Source organism: Hevea brasiliensis, chromosome 10, assembly GCF_030052815.1.
Source record: "Hevea brasiliensis isolate MT/VB/25A 57/8 chromosome 10, ASM3005281v1, whole genome shotgun sequence".
NCBI classification, from domain to species: Eukaryota; Viridiplantae; Streptophyta; class Magnoliopsida; order Malpighiales; family Euphorbiaceae; genus Hevea; species Hevea brasiliensis.
In genome coordinates this window covers 97801784-97824756 of record NC_079502.1, presented here as the reverse complement: position 1 = coordinate 97824756, position 22973 = coordinate 97801784, and the positions used below count along the sequence as shown (strand labels likewise).

Sequence of the window (22973 nt, the reverse complement as noted above, 5' to 3'; positions counted from 1 at the left end):
GAAACAAAAATCAAAATCATAGTGCTGATAATTCAATAAATACAACTCCAATATGAACACTCTTTGTTATCAATCACAGTCTTTTATTAAGCAAAATCATGGCTTACGCACAAATATGAACAGCATCAGAAGTAAGGCGTAGTTTGGTTCAAATGCCTACTTCTTAAAAAGTTCATTGGGTAAGTAAGTTAGTCAATAAGTCAAGGATAATGGCCAACCAAACAAGTTAAATTTTAGCACTTCCTTAACTTTCAACTTCTTGGTTGAGTTACCCTCAACCATACAAAACCTACGAGTGAAAATGGTGATCATGGCTTATATGGTCAAAGGTCTGGCCTTTTTTCCTTGTGCTAAGGAGACTGCAACTGAAAACGAACTGTTGAATGAAGAATTTGATGGAGAAACCTATGAGTATCAAATTAGTAACAATGTCTACTCTGGCAATTACAACTACAATATTGGCTACAAGCTTGCTAGTGAAAGCGAAAAAACAACTACAACGGTCACATTGGCAGCTAGTGGTTGCTATGAGACTGGCAATAACAAGAAGAATTCCTACACCAGCAACTATAACAACAATGGCTAAGTGACTGATCAGCGACAAGGAACAAGTGACACAAAATTTTTAGAAGGTGGCAAGTACTATTACCAAAAAAAAAAAAAAAAAAGAATTGACTTTGGCGTGTGACAGTGGATTTCCACTGTCACACTGTCAACTTTTTATTAAAAAAAAAAAATTTAAAAGAAAAATGGGAGGACCCCCCCCCCCCCCCCATTTCTCTTCTTTCCCTCTCATTCCCTCTCTTCTTCTTTCTTTCTTTCTCCGTTGACCGGCCGGCGACCTCCCAAGCAGCTTCCCACCCGGCCGACAACCCTCCGGCGACGGCCAGACACCAGAAACGGCGGCAAGAGAGGGAGAGGAGAGAGAAAACGCGCGCATAATGGGCAGCGGCTTTCCGGCACGATTCCGGCTTCATCCGACGTCCGATCGAGGCAATTCAGGTGGCGTTAGAAAGCTTGTTCCGAGAGCTTTCTTTTGATACCAATTTTGCAATAAATGGAGGTCGGATGAGTGAGATATGGAGGAGAGAAGTTTCGGGTTTTTCAAGCTTTTTCGTCAGATCTACGACGATCCGACCGTTGGATCGACGATCCGAGACCACCTATGGACTGAGGAAGAGGAGAGGAATGTGATGGTATGATCAGATCTAGCAAATGTCGCCGGCGACCGGCGGCCGACCACCGTACGCGGTGGTTCCGGCGGTGGCTCCGGTGGGCTATGGAGGTGATTCAACTTCCAGAGGCTTCCTCGTAAATTTTTGGAATTTTTGAGACATAGATAAACTTCGGGTAAGACAATTTTTATTATTTCTCTGTCTGTGGAGCATAAATACAGTGTTTCTTAAATAAGAAAAGTTGGAGAAAAATTCTAAGAAAAATATATGATGAAAGTAAAATTATTTGGAGATATTCTATGGTGTTAGTTGAATTTTTGAGTGATTGTAGAATATTTTTGAGAAATATAAATGGATTTTAGTTAGATTTTTAGCATATGGGCATATAAGATTATTTGAAATTAAGATAATTAAATTTTATATAATTGGTTGAAGCTTGAGGATGGAGGTTTAAATATGTGAATATTGAATTGGGTTGAATTAAGAATATATTAGATGTTGGAAACTTATGGAATGAAGTAAAATTCTTGGATAAAATATTCATGGGTGATTAGAAAATTACAATTCATTTTGCAATAGCCTTATAATATTATTAAGGACCACGGGACAAAATTTTAGAATTTTTAGAACTTGTTTGAGTGGATTTTTGAAAAATGTCAATTATAGGGACTATAATATAATTTTTAAGATTTTGAGTATTATCTGATTTGGAGGGCCCAGGAGAGGCTATGTGATATGAATGAGATGTGATTGTGGAAATTGAGAATTTAGAAGTGTTATTTGAGCCTTTTTGCAGGTTGGGTAGTCCCAGATATAGGGGAAACTCTGCCGGATTTCCGGCATGAATTAGGCTGTTTATTGCCTTTTTAGAGTTTTATCTTAACTTAGTACTAATAAATTTATAATTTAATTATTAGGTGATCGAGGTCAGCTATTTTTCTGCATCCGGCAGCCACAATAGTCATCGGTGTACTGTGAGTAAAATATTAATTTTAATTGTAATTTCACTATTATTATATGTTCAAGCATGCCCATGCATCACTTATATGCATATATCTATGTAGATAAACTTTAGGCACGATTTATGTTGCATTCATAACTGTGAAAGTGCCATGTATGTTGTTGTGGTAATTTGGAGCAGTGTGCATGCGTTGGCGTGCGTGTGATGTGGTGTGGACTATGAATAGGACGGGTAGACACGGCTTGAGATCTTCGCTGGGACCCGGTCCTTTGGGGTAGACACGACTTGAGTTCTTCGCTGGGACCCCGATTTAGTTATTAAGTGGAAGTCCGAGCTGAGTTCTTCGCTGGCACAGTTGGAATTAAGAGAGCTGTATAGGGGATCAGCTCCCATATATATTATGATTGATATTACAGGGTGCGTGAGTGCTCCAAATTACCTTTTTGATGTTATGATGTGAAAATGTTGTTGATGTTGCATTTCACTCCACAGGGTGCATTAGTTTTAGATAGTTATAGAGATTATGGTTAAAATTGATATTTTACTCTCTGAGTCGAACGCTCACTCTTATTCAATATTTTTTTTCCAGGCCACAGGAGGAGTTATTTTACAGAGCAACCTGTTTTCTTCCTCGCAGGTTTAACGTAGATTATTTAATTATTTTACTATCTTTTCAAAATTTAAAATCTAGAACTCCGCATGTGTTAGTAATAGTGTGGCCCTTAATAGAAATTGTGTTAATTTAAATTTTTGAAATTAATAAATAAAGATTTGTATGGTATTTAAACAGTTTGTAAATGAGGTAACAGGGTTGAGCTGGGCTCTCCCGAATCTTAGTTTCTGAAAATTTCTGGGTTAAGTTGGCTCAAAATATAATTAGAACAGTTTAATTTAAATTATTTTATATGCATATTGGGCCTGGTTATGGATTTGAGGAATAGTTAGGCTTACTACGGGCCTCAGGGGCTTTAAACTGGCCTAGATCCTAGTGCCGGTCCGGCCCATAGGTTGGGTCATGACAAAGTTGGTATCAGAGCTTAGGCTCTAGATTCATGGGAAATAATATAATTGGGAGTGTAAAAGGAGTCTTGTTAGGATGTTACATGCGGAGTATAGGATTCTGTTTCATCTTTTTCTGTAATTCCTTGTTTCTAGATTATGCGTTATACCTCGGGAACTATAAAAGTGCCTCAGTTAGTGTCTTGATTTTCGTGGAGTACATAGAAAGGTGAAATAGAGTTAGCAGACATGTTGAGGTTTATCATGAGGATATGTACTCCAATAAATACTATATTTTTGTCAGTATGGGTTTAAATGGTGTGCCCATTTCGTGCAAGGCACGAGTACATAATAGTGAGTCTTGAAAGTACAGTTGGCCTAGATAAGGATAAGGATACCACTGCTGGCAGTCATCAGTGGATGACCCAGCCAGAATAAGTTTATGATAATAGAAAATTCAAGAGATATAAGAAATTGGGAGACCTAGTCTGTCAGGACGTATCGTAGTAACTATACAATGTTCTCGATGTCTGCTCTGTAAGCTGCAGATTACAGTACCGACATGAGATTATTGTGTAAAGCTGCGTGCATCCCCGTGGCGCTCCATAATGAGGGTGTTTGCGGATGGCTTCTATTTTGGTATAGTTATGCCAGAACAAAGTTTTATATCTGCAGAGGAGTTGGGTGATAACTAAAGTCAGTGACTCAGTTACCCTAGCATGAGCTAGAGTTACATCAAGAGTTGCCATCAGACCAGAGGTTTCAGATTAGTTGCAAAGTAAACGTGACACTTATAGAGTGAGATCATCTAGTCTTCAATATGGAATTTTGGATCGTTTTTGTAGTACGATAGACGTTTTGCTTAGAGTTTAGTGAGAATAGTATACCTTGTATGTATCAGTAAGGAATAAAGTACAACTCTACTACCTAGAGAAGGTCGAAACTATGAATTAATGATTTATAGAGCTATGATATGATAAGAGAGACATTAATTTGACATGGTTTTGGGCAAGGTGGTAAATGTAGTACCTTTGTTACAGCAAGTTAGGGTATAGACCTATCTTTTCAGAAGGGATCGAAGGTTATTACTGATAATGATGACTTATAGAATAGTGTCCCAGATGGGACTGTAGAGTGTGGTAGAGAGTAGTTGGCTCGGGTATCCTGCAGAGGATACAAGTTTTATTATAGGAATTATATATAATCAGATCAAGATGGATGTAAATCCTTTGAATTGGATGACGGGTTTGGGTGCCCGGAATCTTAAGTTTTGGCTAATTGAGTAAACATGGAAAATAATAATAATAATAATAATAATAATAACAAATAAATAAAATTACTACAGAATCAGTTCTCGAGTTAGTAAGGGTATTATGTAAACTAAGGGATAAGAATAGAAATCATACGATAAAGGTATGACTGCAATTTCCTGAGTTCCTTTCTAAATTCATATTGTTTAAAATAATAGTATAATCTAATTATAATAGTGTTAAGAGAAATAATTAGCGAAGATAAGTTATAGAAGGCCAATGGATAGAGAAAGTGCAGAATGAAGGTTTGGACAATTGATTGTAAAGGCAATATAATCTAAATGCCAGTGGAAGTACTAGCTAGAATGGTCAAAGGACCAAATCTGAGTAGCACAGATATGTGATAACGCGGTAGAGACTCTGGAAGATATAGTTAGTCGGTACAGCTATCATGTTAGGAAGAATAATGGAACCAGGGATAGAATAGTCAAGTTCTATTTTGGGTAAGACAAAACAAATAAATGAAAGGACAACCTGAAGAGCGCATAATAAAAGGAACAAAGTTAAGATATAGGGTAGGCTAAATGTTATTCTTGGCAAGGTGAATGACAAGGACGGAGAATCCAAAATGGGACCACATTAGTGAGAATAATGATGGAGGTATGGAATACAATAATAAAATGTTAGAAGGTGTGCGATGGTATTGCGGACTACCTAATTAGGTAGAGAAAGAGAAGTTAGTAAGCGGTAAGTTGAATAAAAATTAATCTAAGGGATCGAATAGGTATGATGAGTGGAAAGAATTATAAGTAATGACACAGAGGCTTTAGGTTAGACTTTTGAGATAGTGAAAAGGTAGTTGAGGTTCATTATAAATGTCAGGCAAACATTTTTAGTGTGACAAACAGAATCACTTTGCAGTGAAGCAATAACGACAGAACAACAGTAGCGGTAGAATGAGAAGTGACAAGTCTAGGTGATTATAAATCATTAAAAAGTTCAAGGATCAAATTAATGACCATAGATAAGGGTGGAATCAGTGTTGGAAGAATCTATTAGTAAGAGAAATCTTTCAGGAATCAACAAAAGTTAAGGGCACAATATAAACGATGATAAATATGAATCATAGGTCGAGTATAAGTAAAGTTAATAAATTATAAAATATTATATCAGAAAGGACAATGGTATGGTAAAGGATTCATGCAGATGATGCATTATGGGTAGAGAACAATTGTGCTAAGAAATGATGAAATTTGAAGAGAAAGACCAAAAAAAAAAACATAGGTTAAACGTTATTATATGGACAATCGGTGTAGTTGAATATAAGAGGATATTTTTCTTTCTTTTCAAGTTTAGCTTGTGCTTTTGGTTCTAGAAGGTTATATAAGGAACAGAGACTGAGTCAAGGAAACCTAGTTATTTGAGAGTTTGGTAGGCACCAATTCATACATAATTTCCTGATATGAGAATGACAGTAAGTACGTACCTAGTGTTAAGTATGAAAGGACGATCAGAATAGTGACAGGAGTTAAATGGAGTTAGCTACCAAGGTTTGCAACCGTTTTAAACTATGAGCTAGAGGAAGTACTATTTATGGATGAGTTTCAATAGATGAAATTGTTTCTAATGAGAAAAGTTGAGCTTGAAGTTTAGAAAGCTTTGGGCAGTATATGTGGTTATATTAAGGAGAATGAACACGTGAAGTATCTTGTTTGAAATTAAGGCATGACACATATTTCCCACAGCCGTGTTAGTTCAGATGGAACTTATAGTTTATGGGGCTCCTATTCATCCAGGATAAGCAATTTCCTACTAAGGCTGGTAGGGAATAATAATGTTCTGATAGTTAAGTTGGAAAAAGGGGATACAAGAAAAATTTTCTATGGTTAACTACAAGTGTTACATAAGGTGAAGAATGTGCTGGTAGGAGTAAATCGTAAGGTTAGAATTCTCGGAGTAATAGAACTAGTAATCAAGATAAGACTCAGAAATAAGATGAAAGTTAAAGTTGATGATGGGATGGACATCCTTGAAGGATAAAGTATAAGAATGAGAGAAAACAAAGGTTAAAGAATAAGTACAGTAGGTTGAAAAGATATCAACAATAGTAGAAACAGGAAAAGGAAGTGGATAAGATCCAAAGGACAGGAAGAAAGCTCGGTAAAGCTAGTTATAATAATGAGGATAAGAAGGAATAGGTATGCTAGGAACACACCAAGAGATGTTTAAAATAAGTTATTATGAGGTGATAGATTAAAGGAGTAGTAGAGCCTCGATCTAAGTGCCAATGTGTCAGAAGTAGGCCACATACTAAGAAGTTTTAGGAAGAAGTCCAGATATTCTCATTCCAAAGGAGGAGTGAGAATTAATAAAGTCGCATAGATTGAGTTGTCAGGGAATATAAACACTTTGTTACTTAGAAGGAGAGACCTAGTTCACTTTCCAATGTTGATAAATGATACACTTGGCCCTTGGAGGAGACTCTACCTGACTAGTTACATAAGATGGATAGAGGTTGGTCTAAGTACCTTAGTAATGACACAAAAGAGATTAAAAATTTTGAAGTATCATGGGAGTGAGAAGATTTATAGGTATTGACCACTGAGGTCATAAAGAGAGTGAAGATCTCGAACAAGATGCCTAGATTAGGTGCTACATGAAAGCTACTCATAGGATGCCTTAAGATAAGGAACATAAGTCATGTTTTGGGGAAACAGAGATTATTGAAACAAAGGGATGAGGACTGAAGTCACTAAGAGACACGATAGAGCGTAATAAAAGTGAGGTAAGCGCCAAAGTTAATTAAAGTTATCAGAGATTAAGTCGAGAGTAATAGAGTTATAATGAATACCTGAGATGTTAAAAGAGTGATCAGTGAATAGCCAAGAGATAAGAGCATCTCTAGAAAGAGATGATGACAAATAGGATACTATAGTAGAATCAGAGAGCGGTAGAATATCATATATAATATACAAAGAGTTTGAAGAATAAATGTTTTACCAATCTCTGCATAGCTGAAGGAGTAATGATTGCACTAGTTCTAATAATCTTCTTTTCCTTATTTCTTTGTTATTCAAAAATTCGAGGACGAATTTTTCTTAAGGGGGGAAGAATGTAACAACCCAAAAAAAAAAAAAAAAAAGAATTGACTTTGGCATGTGACAGTGGATTTCCACTGTCACACTGTCAACTTTTTATTAAAAAAAAAAAAATTTAAAAGAAAAACGGGAGGACCCCCCCCCCTCCCCTCCCATTTCTCTTCTTTCCCTCTCCTTCCCTCTCTTCTTCTTTCTTTCTTTCTCCGACGACCGGCCGGCGACCTCCCAAGCAGCTTCCCACTCGGCCGGCGACCCTCCGGCGACGACCAGACACCAGAAACGGCGGCAAGAGAGGGAGAGGAGAGAGAAAACGCGCGCACAGTGGGCCGCTGCTTTCCGGCGCGATTCCGGCTTCATCCGACGTCCGATCGAGGCGATTCAGGTGGCGTTAGAAAGCTTGTTCCGAGAGCTTTCTTTTGATACTAATTTTGCAGCAAATGGAGGTCGGATGAGTGAGATATAGAGGAGAGAAGTTTCGGGTTTTTCAAGCTTTTTCGTCAGATCTACGACGATCCGACCGTTGGATCGACGATCCGAGACCACCTATGGACTGAGGAAGAGGAGAGGAATATGATGGTATGATCAGATCTGGCAAATGTCGCCGGCGACCGGCGGCCGACCACCGTGCTCGGTGGTTCTGGCGGTGGCTCCGGTGGGCTATGGAGGTGATTCAACTTCCAGAGGCTTCCTCGTAAATTTTTGGAATTTTTGAGACACAGATAAACTTCGGGTAAGACAATTTTTATTATTTCTCTGTCTGTGGAGCATAAATACAGTGTTTCTTAAATAGGAAAAGTTGGAGAAAAATTCTAAGAAAAATATATGATGAAAGTAAAATTATTTGGAGATATTCTATGGTGTTAGTTGAATTTTTGAGTGATTGTAGAATATTTTTGAGAAATATAAATGGATTTTAGTTAGATTTTTAGCATATGGGCATATAAGATTATTTGAAATTAAGATAATTAAATTTTATATAGTTGGTTAAAGCTTGAGGATGGAGGTTTAAATATGTGAATATTGAATTGGGTTGAATTAAGAATATATTAGATGTTGGAAACTTATGGAATGGAGTAAAATTCTTGGATAAAATATTCATGGGTGATTAGAAAATTACAATTCATTTTGCAATAGCCTTATAATATTATTAAGGACCACGGGACAAAATTTTAGAATTTTTAGAACTTGTTTGAGTGGATTTTTGAAAAATGTCAATTATAGGGACTAGAATATAATTTTTAAGATTTTGAGTATTGTCTGATTTGGAGGGCCCAGGAGGGGCCATGTGATATGGATGAGATGTGATTATGGAAATTGAGAATTTAGAAGTGTTATTTGAGCCTTTTTGCAGGTTGGGTAGTCCCAGATATAGAGAAAACTCTGACGGATTTCCGGCATGAATTAGGCTGTTTATTGCCTCTTTAGAGTTTTATCTTAACTTAGTACTAATAAATTTATAATTTAATTATTAGGTGATCGAGGTCAGCTATTTTTCTGCATTCAGCAGCCACAATAGTCATCGGTGTACTGTGAGTAAAATATTAATTTTAATTGTAATTTCACTATTATTATATGTTCAAGCATGCCCATGCATCACTTATATGCATATATCTATGTAGATAAACTTTAGGCACGATTTATGTTGCATTCATAACTGTGAAAGTGCCATGTATGTTGTTGTGGTAATTTGGAGCAGCAGCGTATGCGTTGGCGTGCGTGTGATGTGGTGTGGACTATGGATAGGACGGTAGACACGCTTGAGATCTTATTGGGACCCGGTCCTTCGGGGTAGACACGGCTTGAGTTCTTCGTTGGGACCCCGATTTGGTTATTAAGTGGAAGTCCGAGCTGAGTTCTTCGCTGGCACAGTTGGAATTAAGAGAGGTGTATAGGGGATCAGCTCCCATATATATTATGATTGATATTACCGGGTGCGTGAGTGCTCCAAATTACCTTTTTGATGTTATGATGTGAAAATGTTGTTGATGTTGCATTTCACTCAACAGGGTGCATTAGTTTTAGATAATTATAGAGATTATGGTTAAAATTGATATTTTACTCTCTGAGTCGAACGCTCACTCCTGTTCAATATTTTTTTTCCAGGCCACAGGAGGAGTTATTTTAGAGAGCAACCTGTTTTCTTCCTCGCAGGTTTAACGTAGATTATTTAATTATTTTACTATCTTTTCAAAATTTAAAATCTAGAACTCCGCATGTGTTAGTAATAGTGTGGCCCTTGATAGAAATTGTGTTAATTTAAAATTTTGAAATTAATAAATAAAAATTTGTATGGTATTTAAACAGTTTGTAAATGAGGTAACAGGGTTGAGCTGGGCTCTCCCGAATCTTAGTTTCTGAAAATTTCTGGGTTAAGTTGGCTCAAAATATAATTAGAACAGTTTAATTTAAATTATTTTATATGCATATTGGGCCTGGTTATGGATTTGAGGAATAGTTAGGCTTACTACGGGCCTCGGGGGCTTTAAGCTGACACAGGTCCTAGCGCCGGTCCGGCCCATAGGTTGGGTCGTGACAATTACCATGTGAAGATTGAGAATTATCATTATCCTGCTATAATGGGTATGAATCAAGGAAGGTAACTACTCAAAATCAAGGTTACTATGGAAATTCTGAGAACCCAAATGAGTTCATTTTTTTTGATTTTGTTTTGAATAATATATGTTTATGGTTTGAATTTCAAAAGGGATGGAGGTTTATATAGTTCTGCACTTGAGGAGAAATTTGTATTAAGGATATTCTGAATTGATCCACTGAGTTTACCCATTAATTAGCAAATTAATATACAAATTAATTAGTAGTATGATATATGCAGCTCAGGTATGGATCGTTTCCAACACGTGACCAATTAGCGTACACATTGGAACTCATTGGAAAAAACAATCCTCAACCCCATGATGATTATTTAACTTACCAATGAATTTACCATGCCGTTGAGAAAGTAAGATCATTATTAATGGTTTATATAGAATTTTTACTGAATTATTAACATAATTTTCACCATATATATATTTATATAAAACACTGAAATTGCAAGAATATACAAAATAATAAGTTAAAACGTCAAGCGTAAAACTAAAAATTAATGGCATTTCAAATTAATTTGAATTGAAGCCACAATCAATTTCATATTAAGACTTGATTGATACCAATTATACCACAATTCAATCGAGTTCTGCATCCAACAAGTTCAAACTAACAATTATCACTCCAAAGGAGAAGGCAGCTTAAGCTTAAGGGAAAGAAAATGAAAACTTCCAAATTAATAAACACAAATGCCAAAAATAAAAAGAACTTTCTAATTTAATGAAACCAGGTGACCAAGGGCCATCATGCCCAATATACATTCATTACAAAACTTGAAAGCAAGTGATAAATATCCCTCTCTCTTAACTGAGTGCCTAGTTTCACAATGGTCTGCTGTGTTTGGAACAACCAGGAGGGGAACAAAAAGATAGACCTAACCTGCATCCATCATAACCTTACCTAAAATCTCATACAAACTTTGATTTTCTGAGCTTGAAGCTATTAGGCAAGGGCATATTTGACACCAGCCAAATAAGTTCCATTTCATGCCCTGATTAACAATTAGTGATCTTCCCTGTACTCCGGGTTCTCCTTCAAGATGACAAAGCCTTCGAGAATGGGTGAAAGAGGAATATACCTGCATAAGAAGTTTGACAGTTAGTGTTCTGTCAACCAACAGGTGAAATGCTAATAACTAAAGAGGGATAATAAATCTCACTTCTCAGTAGCAAGCTCAGCTCTATCGCCTGCAGCCAGAAGCACGGGTGTTGAGTGTGTCTGGAAACCAGTAATAGTCTTGGGTCGACCTGCCTGACCAACAACATCAACAGCTTGTCCCACCCGAACAGGTACAGATAAAGGTTTGAGATTCTCATCCACAGTCATCAACATTCGTGGCTGTCACCCCAAAAATAACATGGCAGTGAGAAGCCAATTCATCTTAGATATAGGACCACATAAAACAGAATAAAGTGTACAAAACTGAAACAAACCTGCATTGCCAAAACAAGGAAATAGAGAACATAATGATATTTTCCCAAGATGATAGCTTTCATATCTAGACATGCATGAAGCATGGTTATTAAACCAGCAAGAGCCATCCTATAGGGAAACAGAAGATATTGATCCCATTAGTGATTGTAACAAATGCACATTGCATTCGCACAAGTGAAGGAGAAGCTAACCCTCACTTTTGCACTTTAACCATTCAAACCATAATGGCTAGGAGATTTAAGGAGCTAGTTTCTCTATAAGGGATTACTTACGGTGATAACAAGAAACGATCAGAATGATATGGATTCAGAGTCAATAAGCCCTTTCCCAAATGTACAAGACCTTGAGCAATTCGCACCTGAGACGACCAAGAAATGAAATCAATCACAAGCAAAACCCCACGCATAACTAGAAATATTGACATTATAAATAAAGTTATGAGAAGCATTACACAGAACAGAAGGCTAGCATCTTTGTAGTAATAGCTTGAAAGATTGCGAAGCATGCCAGCAATTCTGGCATTATTGGTTCCTGCACCTATCAAACCTAAGGAAATAACTGCAGCCTGCAGCATTTAAACAAATATTGCAGCATTTAGACAGTAAATGATGGTTAAAAAAAATAATAAAAAAGGAAAACATCCAAGCCAACTCCATCTTACCATTGCAACTTCTGAATCTGCATCATGGCTAAGTCTGCTTAATGTGTCCATAACATTAACCTGGCAAATTAAGTAAATAAATGAATACATATATAAATAAATAAATCATCAAGCAACAAAATCCATCATCTTATGTACTTAAAGCTTTAATTAAGATGAACTTGGAATTGTAACATAAACTTTGCTTACTCTTAGAAATGAAAAAAAAAAAATAGAATCAAACTAATTTTTATATCCAGCCCCATGTATAAATTGCAACAGTCAGTTAAAATGTTTGCTTGCACAGAATAGGCAGACTTTCAATAATTACAAAACGATTAATACCTTTGGATTTGATATGCAAAGGAGACCAAGTGCCAAAGGAACTGCCCGGCGGATATTTTGTTCCCCATACTGCAGAAGATGCTCCAACGAACGAATTGCCATTTCAAGCCCCAATTCCTCTGCCATTGCAACCATGGCAATCCCTAGCACAGCTGGTCCCTGGTGGGTTTCACCCTTCTCAAGATGCTGAGCACAATGACCCAGGAGGTTTTGAACCTGTATGACAAAAAAATAAGTGAATTAGGACAAGACTATAACATAATATTTGATTGCCATTGTGCAAATAGAATGACATTAACAGAATACCTTAAGAACATTCCCAGTCCCCGCAAAGGCACAAGAAAGCAGTGTCATATCACAGTATTTTCTGATTTTCTCATTAAATGTCTTTGAAACTTCTGCTGTGGCCTCCACACTTTCCTGTCACATACGGAAAATGGAACACAACCACCATGAAACTATAATTGATTGTATGATGTCTTTAGAAACTGTGAAACAAATAAACAAACAAACAAGAACATAGCGAAAGAGTAAACATGATTTAACTTCAAAGTCAAATGTACCTGCTTCCCGAGGTATAGAAGACCAAGGCCAAGAGGCAAGAACCGAGTAAGGGGCTCTTGTAATTCTGAGTCATTTCGATCCATTAATGCAAATATAATAGCCTGTGCAACTTCTTCATTGCAGGAACCCACACATATCAAGCCCAATGATATTGCAGTGAATGCAATTACATCAAGGGGAGCTTTTGCATCACTAAGAATGGGTGACAATTTATAGCGTATCTGTCAAATTATGTGGACAAATGAGCAAGTAGAGGAACCAAACATATCCTAATCAATGAAACCAACACTCTTAAGCAGTAATAATTCTAGCAACCAGCAAAGCCATTTCAATTATGCAACAACAACTAAGCCTTAATTCAATTATGCAATTACTTTAAATTTAAGTTACCAGGATGCCTATGAATAAAAAGTTGGATCAGTAAATGACTTATTATATATGAAATAGACAGCCCTTTCAACATGATGCAGAGCATTTTTAGGTAAAGAAGCCAATCAAACAACAATGGAAGCATGCCGGTGTGAAAAGGGGAAAAGTAACAATTTTTAGCAAGTTTGGGCAAAGTTGATTTTTTGAATCTCCAACAGTCCTAATTCACCTAGAACATCTTGTGAAGACTTCTTGCAATTGTAGAAATTATATTAGAATTAATTAAGAAGTTTCCTACTCTATTTAAGACTTACTACTGTTTTCCTATCTTATATGGGATTTAGATTTCTTCCAATCTAATTTAGGACTCTTACTGTATTTTAGGTTATCTAAAATTCTTATTTAGTAGTTTCATATTCCGATTAGGTTTAGGAGATTAATATCTATAAATACCTTAAATTTTATGTATTTTAGGGACAGATGGTGATCAATAAAAATACTGTAGAGAATTTTCTCTATTCTTTCACTCTTTTTTATGAAGCGTGTTTCTATTTGAACTTCACGTTGCGTCAGGTGGTATCAAAGCAGGGAAATCGCCCCAATCAAGATGACTTACCTTGAAAGAGGCGGCGATTACAGTGGTTCTTGCGATGGTGATCAAGGAACTAGAGTTCTTTACTATAGAGATAAAACGTTCCAATGATGAGAGCGACGTCCAGAGCAACAAATGGATTTGAGATTCGAACGTATTGAGAGACACCTTGAAGAAATTAGAGATCGTCTTGGTGCTTTGGGAACTAAAATAAATAGGAATTGGGTTGACAAAAGAAGGCTAGGAGATGGTGTAGCTCGTGATGACCTTATTTATCGATCAATTTCTGCATGTAGGCAATATGTCTACTATGATAATTCAGAGGAGGAAGATAACTATGAATCAATCAAGTTCAATAGACATCAATGGCATGGTGGTGATAAGAGAAGTGTGGGTTATCTTTATATTCCTAATTTCTATGGGGATCTCAATATAAAAGAATTTTTAGATTGAATCACGAATGTGGATAGATTCTTCAACCATGTGGATATAGCACCTGAAAAACAAATCCAATTGGTGACTTGTCGGTTGAAAGGTGGTGCTTCTACTTGGTGGAAATGGCTACAATCTAAAAGGAAGCGAGAAGAAAAAGGGCTAGTCGTACGTGGTTTATGATGAAGTATTTGTTGGAACAAGAATTTTTTACTCTAGATTATGAACAAATTTTATTCCAACAAAACAACCAAAGCCTTTCTTGCTTGTGAAATTCGACAATGCAACTTAAAGTGGATGAGCCAAAATTTAAAGAATTGAAACCTTAAACTTTAATTGAATTTCCTTTTACTATGGTTGAAGATGAAGATCTTGAAGAATATGTTCTAGGGAACAACGAAGAACAAGCCTTGGAAACTTCAACGGAAGTTGAGGAAAAGCAACAAATGGTGCCAATATTGGAGATTGGAGGAAAACAAGCAATGGAGATCGAAGACTCTCCTAATTCCTTAATTTCTATTGTTTCCTTTGATTTTATTTATCCAGGTATTCTTATAGAGAAAGGCGATGGTGAACTTGATCAATTCAATCTCGTTTGAATCTCAATTTTTTACCTCATCAAAGAAGGCTATATCGTGTACTTTCCCAAATGAGTTCTTCATTCTTTTCCACTTTGAAATTTGAAGGAGGATTTATTCCAAGTAAGGGAGAGTGATACTGGAGTTGTTATGGCTAAGTTTTTGGATCGTTGCAAGTAATTTCAACTCAATGATGAGTTTTTTTTCAAGTGGGGGAGTATGATGCGGAGCATTTTTTGGGTAAAGAAGCAAGTTAAACAACAATGGAAGCATGCTGGTGTGAAAAAGGGGAAAAGTAGCAATTTTAGCAAGTTTAGGCAAAATTTATTTTTTTAGGTAGCAAATTTCACCTACGACATCTTGTGAAGACTTCCAGCAACTGTAGAAATTAGATTAGAATTAATTAGAAAGTTTCCTATTCTATTCGGGATTTATTTGTTTCCTACTTTATCTAAGATTTAGTTTTCCTATTTAGTTTATATATTCTTATTGTGCTATAGTTTGTCTAAATTTCCTAGAAAGTAGATCTATATTTCTATTAGGTTTAGGAGGTCTAAAAACACTATAAATACCCTTATTTACATGCAATCGGGGGACAGATGGTTATCAATAAAAATACTGCAGAGAATCTTCTCTATTTTTCACTCTTATGCATGCAATGCATTTCTATTTGAGCTTCACGCTGTGTCACAACAGAAAATATAATTTCTGTAACATCTTATATTTTTCAAAATAAGGGTAGCCTACCACAAAATAAGAGACAAAGCAAGATATATTACCTGCTCATTCTGAGAACCAGCATATGCAATTCCGAGACCCATTATTGCCCCAATTCTGATGGATGAATCTTCTTTATCTGTATAATCACCTAGAAGAGCCAATGCCTGAGAAAAGAAGGCATGTATGAGATAAAAATACAATAAATGGCTACACATTTTGTCCTTCTGGCATAGAAAGAAAGAAAACTGACAGGATCACAATCATTCTTGATACCACAATTGACAATCCCAACTCCGAGTAGTGCACCGGCAATAACATGGTTGTCATTGCTATGGAAATATTTATCAATTTGAGCAAGTCCAGAGTCAACATCCCACAACAAGATCATACCCTGTTATGAATGACAGACATAAAAAATCTGCAAATAATCATTTCATGGATTACATAATAGTAAAGGAATGCATACCAGACTTGCAGCAGCACTGGCCTTTCCATGTTCTTTATTCTTGAAAAGCCAATTTCCTGAAGAACCACCACTTAAAGGGTCTGAAGGAACTGTCATTAACTTATCCTGCAACAAACATAACAACATATATCAACACAACCCACAAACACAGGCATTTCACATGCATTTTTGACAATATTTACCTGACCAAAGCCTGCATTTACAAACGCATTGACAAAAGTAGCAGCCAAATTTTGTCTAGCAGAATCAACACTAGCACCAGCACTAGCCCGCCCATCAAGCAAATGTGCCTAAGAAAAATCAAGCATGTTGTCATATTGGTGAAGTAAACAACAGAATTATTATTTGCTTATGTCTGCATATACAAAACGTAAACACTAGGAAATCCACAGCAAAATCTAGTGCCAGAAGCGTATTTCTTCAAAATCCATACCTTATAGATGTCTTCAGGAGATTTGGGCTCCATGACTTCTATATCCCGAGCAAGGGTTAGATAACCTTCGCTTAACTTGGTGTTGTTGATGATTTCCTGCAATGCTTCTCTGTCTTCATCGTCTGCAGCCACTTCATCATCAAGCTCAAAAGTAATACCCTGCATAAATTAAACAATATTCAGCCAACAACCACAACTTATGCTGCTGTAAATGCATGTTGTATGCATCTTTAATAAATTTAAAACTTACATGTCGAGCAACGATGTAACAGAATTGCTTCTTTCGGAGCATATCATCACAAACCGTAAAAACCTGCTTCACATACTGGCAACATATATTTTGTACTGTTAGAAATAACATTAACACCAATAGATTTAAAAAGATAGTCCAAATCTACTTGTAACAGCCATAAGATTGCTCAATGCTGGGAATTTAAAACTGTGAAATTTAAATTAATATTCAACAAGAAAAATTACACGCGCCTCTCTTTAAAATTTAGGTTATATACAAATGGGACTAAAGCAAAAGCTTCCTAAATTCATAAACATGATTGAACCTGCAAGTTATCAAGGAATAGAGCAATCTGGAGTGCATTTGAATATTCTTCATATTTGAGATATATCATATAAGCGATATCAAGAACTAGCATATCATCTGGTCCAGGAAGGTATCTGCATCACATTGAAATATGAAATGTCAATATCAGGGGGGAGGGGGAGAGTAGCCAAATACTCATACACGCCCCCATGCCCACATGGTACCCAGGAAGTTTGAAAAGCATTCTTGTTATTCATTCCAAATCAATTTTCATCTTGCAAACATCTTCTTTTTTTTTTTTTTAATTCTACATATCTATCTGCGGTTACCTTCAAGAATACAGATTGAAAAAGCCCAATTGATTAGCATATGACTCTTTAAGAACTTATGAAAGCATATTAATTAACTTCATCAAGTAGTACTGGAAATGAAGATTTTTTTTGGAATCAAGTGTTTCAAGTCACAAGTGATTTTCTGAAGCATTAATTGCTCAAATTGTATAAACAGGGTAAAGTGCAAAGATGAATTTAATAATTTATCATTATAACTCCCATCAAAGAGTAGTATTTCATCCACTATAAAGTTGGTTACCTACATATCTGAATACTAAAAATGCAAGTATCCAAAATTTCTTTTAAATAACAAGAGGAAACAAGTACTAGAGGCCAATGAGTCTGCCATAAATTTTTGCTCTCTGAATGCAGAAGAAAAAATGCTTTGTTATCTATTGATGATGTCCAATAAATCATAAGAAAAGTAATTTCAGTTACCTTGCAGCACTGGTGAGATATAGGCAGGTCCTCTTGAAATTTGTTTTGTCTACATGGTCAATCAAAAGATCAAGGTCTTCAACCTAAAATTAGTCAAATCACAAGATTTCAAGCTCAGAAAAGTAGAGAATGTTATTTGCATATATAAAACTGGACCAAAAAATATTGCAGGTACCTCCATTAAAAGGTCAACTGCTTCAGGTTCAGCATTGTGCTACCAAAAGAAAAATATATAAAAATATCAATTAAATACAGAAACCAACATTTTTCTCCAGAAATGACCACGTGTACAAGTTACCCAGCATTTGGAGATATTCAGAACAAACTTAGATAGTTTTGCATTTCATCAAGACTGAAGTGTGCATTCTTATTTCGTTCAGAGAAAGCAATTATAAAAAATTATAAAAAAAAAAAAATCTTATTAGACCTACCTTCATGTGAAAAGCAACAATTTGTGTTACAAGTTCCATTAGATCATCAATTGACGTTTCCTCACCCTGCAGCATTTTATAAGCAAGGAACGTAATCAGAATTTGACAAAATAAAATGTTATTCAAAATCAAGTATGAAATGCAATTGAGTATAATGCTCACAGATACTATATAATACATATATATGTGTGTGTGTGTGTGTGTGTGTGTACATCTGCAACCATCAGGGAAAAATCAATGAATCTGTAAATGAACAAAAACAGACATATTTGCAGTGCTAACAAGGATATATTCAACATTTGAATATCTTTTCCAAGATACAACAAAATGCATGGCATTGTTTACTATAAGTGCAAATCAAGAAGCGACCCATTACATTGCCTAATAAATAAACAGACCATGCAATAATCAACATAACTACTTTGAAAATGAAATTTCTATTTTCTTTTCTTTCATTGATAAGTAATTTCAATATCACTAATAAAGGATAGCTTTCTAACCTGTCGTTTTGCATATTCTTCAGCACATTCTCCAGCCAAGTTCCTGATAATAATTATATCAAAACATAGATGTCAAAAATTGACTCATATTAGCATCATAAATGATCCATTAGGATCCCTGAAAAAGTTAAAGGTACTTTAGAAAGTGGTTAGGCCAGCTATGTTCTATGGAAGTGATCATTGGGCATCTAAGGTACAACATATCCATAAGATGAGTGAGACAAAAATGCAGTCGTTAAGCAGGATGTCTAATATTAAGATTATGGATCAGATTAAAAATGACCAAATCCCCCCAGAGTGTGCATGTAGCACACATTAGGGATAAAATAAAAGTGGGTCAATTAGTATAATTTGATCATGTCTAACATAGAGCATCAAATGCCCCAATACAAAAATGAGATAAATTAGTAGCGGAATGAGTGAGAAGGGAATGTGGTGGAAGGATTGAGAAGGGAATGGGGGACCTAAAATGATGTGGCGGGAAGTAATATAAAAACATTTACAATTTTTGAATATTGATGCAGAATTAGTCTCAAATAGAGCTAAACGACGAAAAAGGATTCACATAACAACCCAAATAGTTTGGAATTAAGGCATAGTTGCTATTGTTGTTGTATTAGCATCATAAAGTATGAACAATAAAGTTGAAAAGAAAAGGATTAAATAGGATGCCGCAATGGCTATGGCAAAGCCCAAAAGCGTGCAATACAAAATGAGAACAATCAATGCAACTAGTAAATTTTCACAAAAAATTCATACGATACGACTCCTGCAACAAAAGTTCCAGAAGTATATCAGTAGATAGAAAATACAAGTCCATCTCTAATGCATCACCCAATTTTTAAACCAAGAGAACTATCATTGGAAAGAAGTAAATTCGCTAGTCCAAACCACAATGCATGAATGCAATTATGACAACAACTCAACAGCTTATAAATCAAACCTCTGTCATAATCTTAACAAAAACCATTCAGATCTTAACATTTACAGCATTAATAAGAACAACGTTCAAAGATTTGATTCACACCTGACATATTCATGGCCCCATGAACCAATATCACCTTCTGATCCCAACAATCGGTACTTTAAGCTCTCCTGAAAGCCTCATCAAATAAAAATGATTATTAGCCTACTGAGGTACTAACAAAACATCAGATTGGCATATACACAAAAAAAAAAAAAAAGAAATTAGAAAATTTACAAGTGTTTATCAATTATAACATGCATGAGAAAGATATGAATAGGACGAAAAGGAAAAGCGAAAAAAGTGAAGATGCACAAACCAAATACACCCCATTTTACATGCTTGCCAGCCAGATCACTCAAAACAGAAAATAACATAAAGTCCTAAAAAATTAGGCATACCCGTTCTCCCTCAGCAGACATGGTCAATGCCAAAACTGACAGTATATCTGCCAAGTATTTCTGCAATTAAAGAAAAGTAACTTGATTTAGCTACAACAGATAATACGATAAAGGGCAACATCCACTCACACAAAACATACCTTCAAATCTGAGTCAGCCATTGTTTCATAATATGACTTTAGAGTTCCATAATGTGGTCGAAGAAATTTCAATGGCTTTGGAACAGAGGTCATTGAGCTTGTTGATGTTCGAATTTCCTGCCTGAGAAAATATTTTATGAAACATCAAACCTAAATCCAATCCAAGTACAGTCATTCCGTATGCAATTATGAACCACAAGTTTGATATTTGAATATTCCCCTACAATTTAGGAGATATGAAAGATGAAAACACATCCATGTTCATCACAAATGTTATGTCAGTAAGAATCCAGGGCTCCTAACACCAACCCTGTTACAGATTGGTACAACTAAATCATTTTCCAAATGGCCTTTTGCAGCTGAAGCCAACACTTCCTTATAGCATAGGGCACGCCTACTCAATAAAAATGCAAAAGCATGTAAATTAACTATAGGCAAATTGGTAAAATTCCATAAATGTCAGATTCCAATTCAATTAATTCCTTCTTAAACAATAATAACATGGAAAATCAGTGTAGTCAAAAGCGCAAAAAGCGCTCACTAAAGCGCAAAAGTGCAGTGGCTAATAGGAAAGCGCTTTTACATATGCAAAGCGAAGCGCATTTAGTGAAGACTGAAGCAATGGCTTTTTGCACTTAAATTGTAAAAAAAAAAAATTAAAAAAAAGGCATAAAATGCAAAGAGCCTCAATCAAGGCCAATGTTTGAAGATGTTGAGACTGATTTAGATGAAGATACTTATGGAAATGGATCTTTTTGGGAATGAGGATGAAAGTGTTGAGGAATTTGATGCGAAATCCAATGAAAATTTCAAGGTTATGAATTTGAATGCTAAAAACTTTTCGATGTTCGATAATTTCTTAAGGGATTAAATTTTATATAGGGGATTGTATCTTCTTTGCATATTATATAATTAGTTAATTTTTTAATAATTTTGTTCTTCCTTCAATAAAGCGATCACTTGTTTTGCTCTTCGCGCTTTAAGCGATTGTCGATGCATCGCTTTGAGTCCACCTTAAGCTTTTAACTACCTTGTGGAAAATTCAAGTGTTTTTGCCTCTTTTCTTCTTTAGCGTGTGTGAATAATAAATCATAACACAAAGACACCATCTTAAGTTCTTTATAAGCATAAAAAAGGTTTTTCAGAAAAAAAATAAGAAACAGTTGAAAAAAGCAGTTCGGAATAAAATGTTTTGTTATTTTAGTGTTCTTATGGTCAGAACATATCAAATTTATTTATTTTTAATCAATTTTTAATATTCTATAACTAATATATTTAATAAAGCACTTTTCTCAACAACAGTTCAAGTAGCATTGCAAAACAGACCCTAAGATGGAAGTACACCAGATGCATTAATATAGCCCCATTGCAATAGAGAAGCTTTCTTCTTAAAGCTAACACTTGATGCTACAAACATCAGGAAAAAATGATTTCTGCAGCCAATACACACAACAACCAAAAAAAAAAAAAAGAAACTTCAAATCAGATTACCCTTCAATCATTCTGCAGCATTCAGAGTAGAAGGAATAGTTAATAATAATGCCATACTTTATGTTTGCATCTTTGAATTACCTCATACTCTCTAAGGCAACCTTCTGCAACCCAGGATCAGGATCCTGAACCCTTTCGACATACAACTCCAACTGCTGCTTCAATGCCAGGTCCTCATCTGACTGCATATAATTAACTCACAAGAGATTATGAGAAGCACACCACAATCCAAATTTCCTTCTTCTATTAAAGAACTGAGATGTCTAGAATATTGAAGCAATAGGAGAAGTTGAATTCCAGACAAAACATGAAAAACCCCAATTGAGCCTCTAACAAAACCACTTTATTTTATGCAAGATTGTCCATAGTATTAAGAGAATACTCCTGGACAAATCCAAATCTACCCAGCTGCGCATTAATAAAACACATAACTCAATTTTCTTTTCCACTCTTCACTAGCAAAACCCTAACCGAAACAATTCCAGTTAAATGTTGGCAAAAACCCCAATGCAAACAGGCAATCCTCTCCTACCTCCAACACATCTCCTCTAGACAAGAAGCAAAACATTATTGTGAACTAATTCAAAACTCACCAGATCCTCATCCTTCTTCTCGTCCCTCTTTTTGGGGTCCTTGGATGGCACCTTCACCGACGTCTCCTCTCTGGTGGTGCCGCTGCCACTGGCGCTGTTTGGGTCCGGAGCCATGTGAGAACAGAAGAATAATTGATTGCAGTGGTCACAGATCTTACGGATATTTAACAGAGAAAATAGCTAGCGAGACTCGACTGAGGTGCTCGATACCTAAAGCCTAGACGAAGCAAGCTGCGATATATCGCAAAGCGGCTCGGCGAAGGAGAAAATTTTTTGCTTTTTAATTATAAGCTAATTTATTTTTTATTTTTTTAGTTTTTTTCAACAAAATTAACGTTTCATTTGAATATTTTTTAAAATATATTATTTAATCTTCATATTTTATTTTTATTAAATCATTTAATTACTTTATTAATTTTTATTAATAAATATTAATTAAATTATTATTCAATTTTTTTATTTTAATAAAATTAATTAATTAATTT

General features: G+C 35.6%; 1 protein-coding gene, 1 long non-coding RNA gene and 1 pseudogene across 2 annotated transcripts; 2 read left to right on the top strand and 1 right to left on the bottom strand.

Moving 5' to 3' along the window:
• Positions 1-115: 115 nt before the first annotated feature.
• LOC131169435 (protein E6-like) lies at positions 116-10595 on the top strand (annotated as a pseudogene).
• LOC131169268 (uncharacterized) lies at positions 7653-9958 on the top strand. Its single transcript, XR_009140393.1, has 3 exons — positions 7653-8213; positions 8956-9012; positions 9587-9958. It is a non-coding gene; the product is annotated as an uncharacterized LOC131169268 (long non-coding RNA).
• A 182-nt stretch (positions 10596-10777) lies between the features above and the next one.
• LOC110665433 (26S proteasome non-ATPase regulatory subunit 2 homolog A-like) lies at positions 10778-22764 on the bottom strand. Its single transcript, XM_021825552.2, has 25 exons — positions 22489-22764; positions 21977-22077; positions 20405-20525; positions 20265-20324; positions 19927-19994; positions 18900-18942; positions 18400-18465; positions 18144-18182; positions 17969-18051; positions 17218-17332; positions 16911-16985; positions 16661-16819; positions 16410-16517; positions 16228-16332; positions 16012-16152; positions 15821-15925; positions 13070-13291; positions 12813-12926; positions 12507-12722; positions 12183-12242; positions 11973-12086; positions 11794-11879; positions 11521-11629; positions 11247-11425; positions 10778-11165 (listed from the first exon to the last, which is right to left on the bottom strand). The coding sequence occupies exons 1-25, from the start codon at positions 22600-22602 to the stop codon at positions 11090-11092; spliced, it is 2679 nt and encodes an 892-aa protein (XP_021681244.1). The 5' UTR covers positions 22603-22764; the 3' UTR covers positions 10778-11089.
• Between the last annotated feature and the right edge of the window lie 209 nt (positions 22765-22973).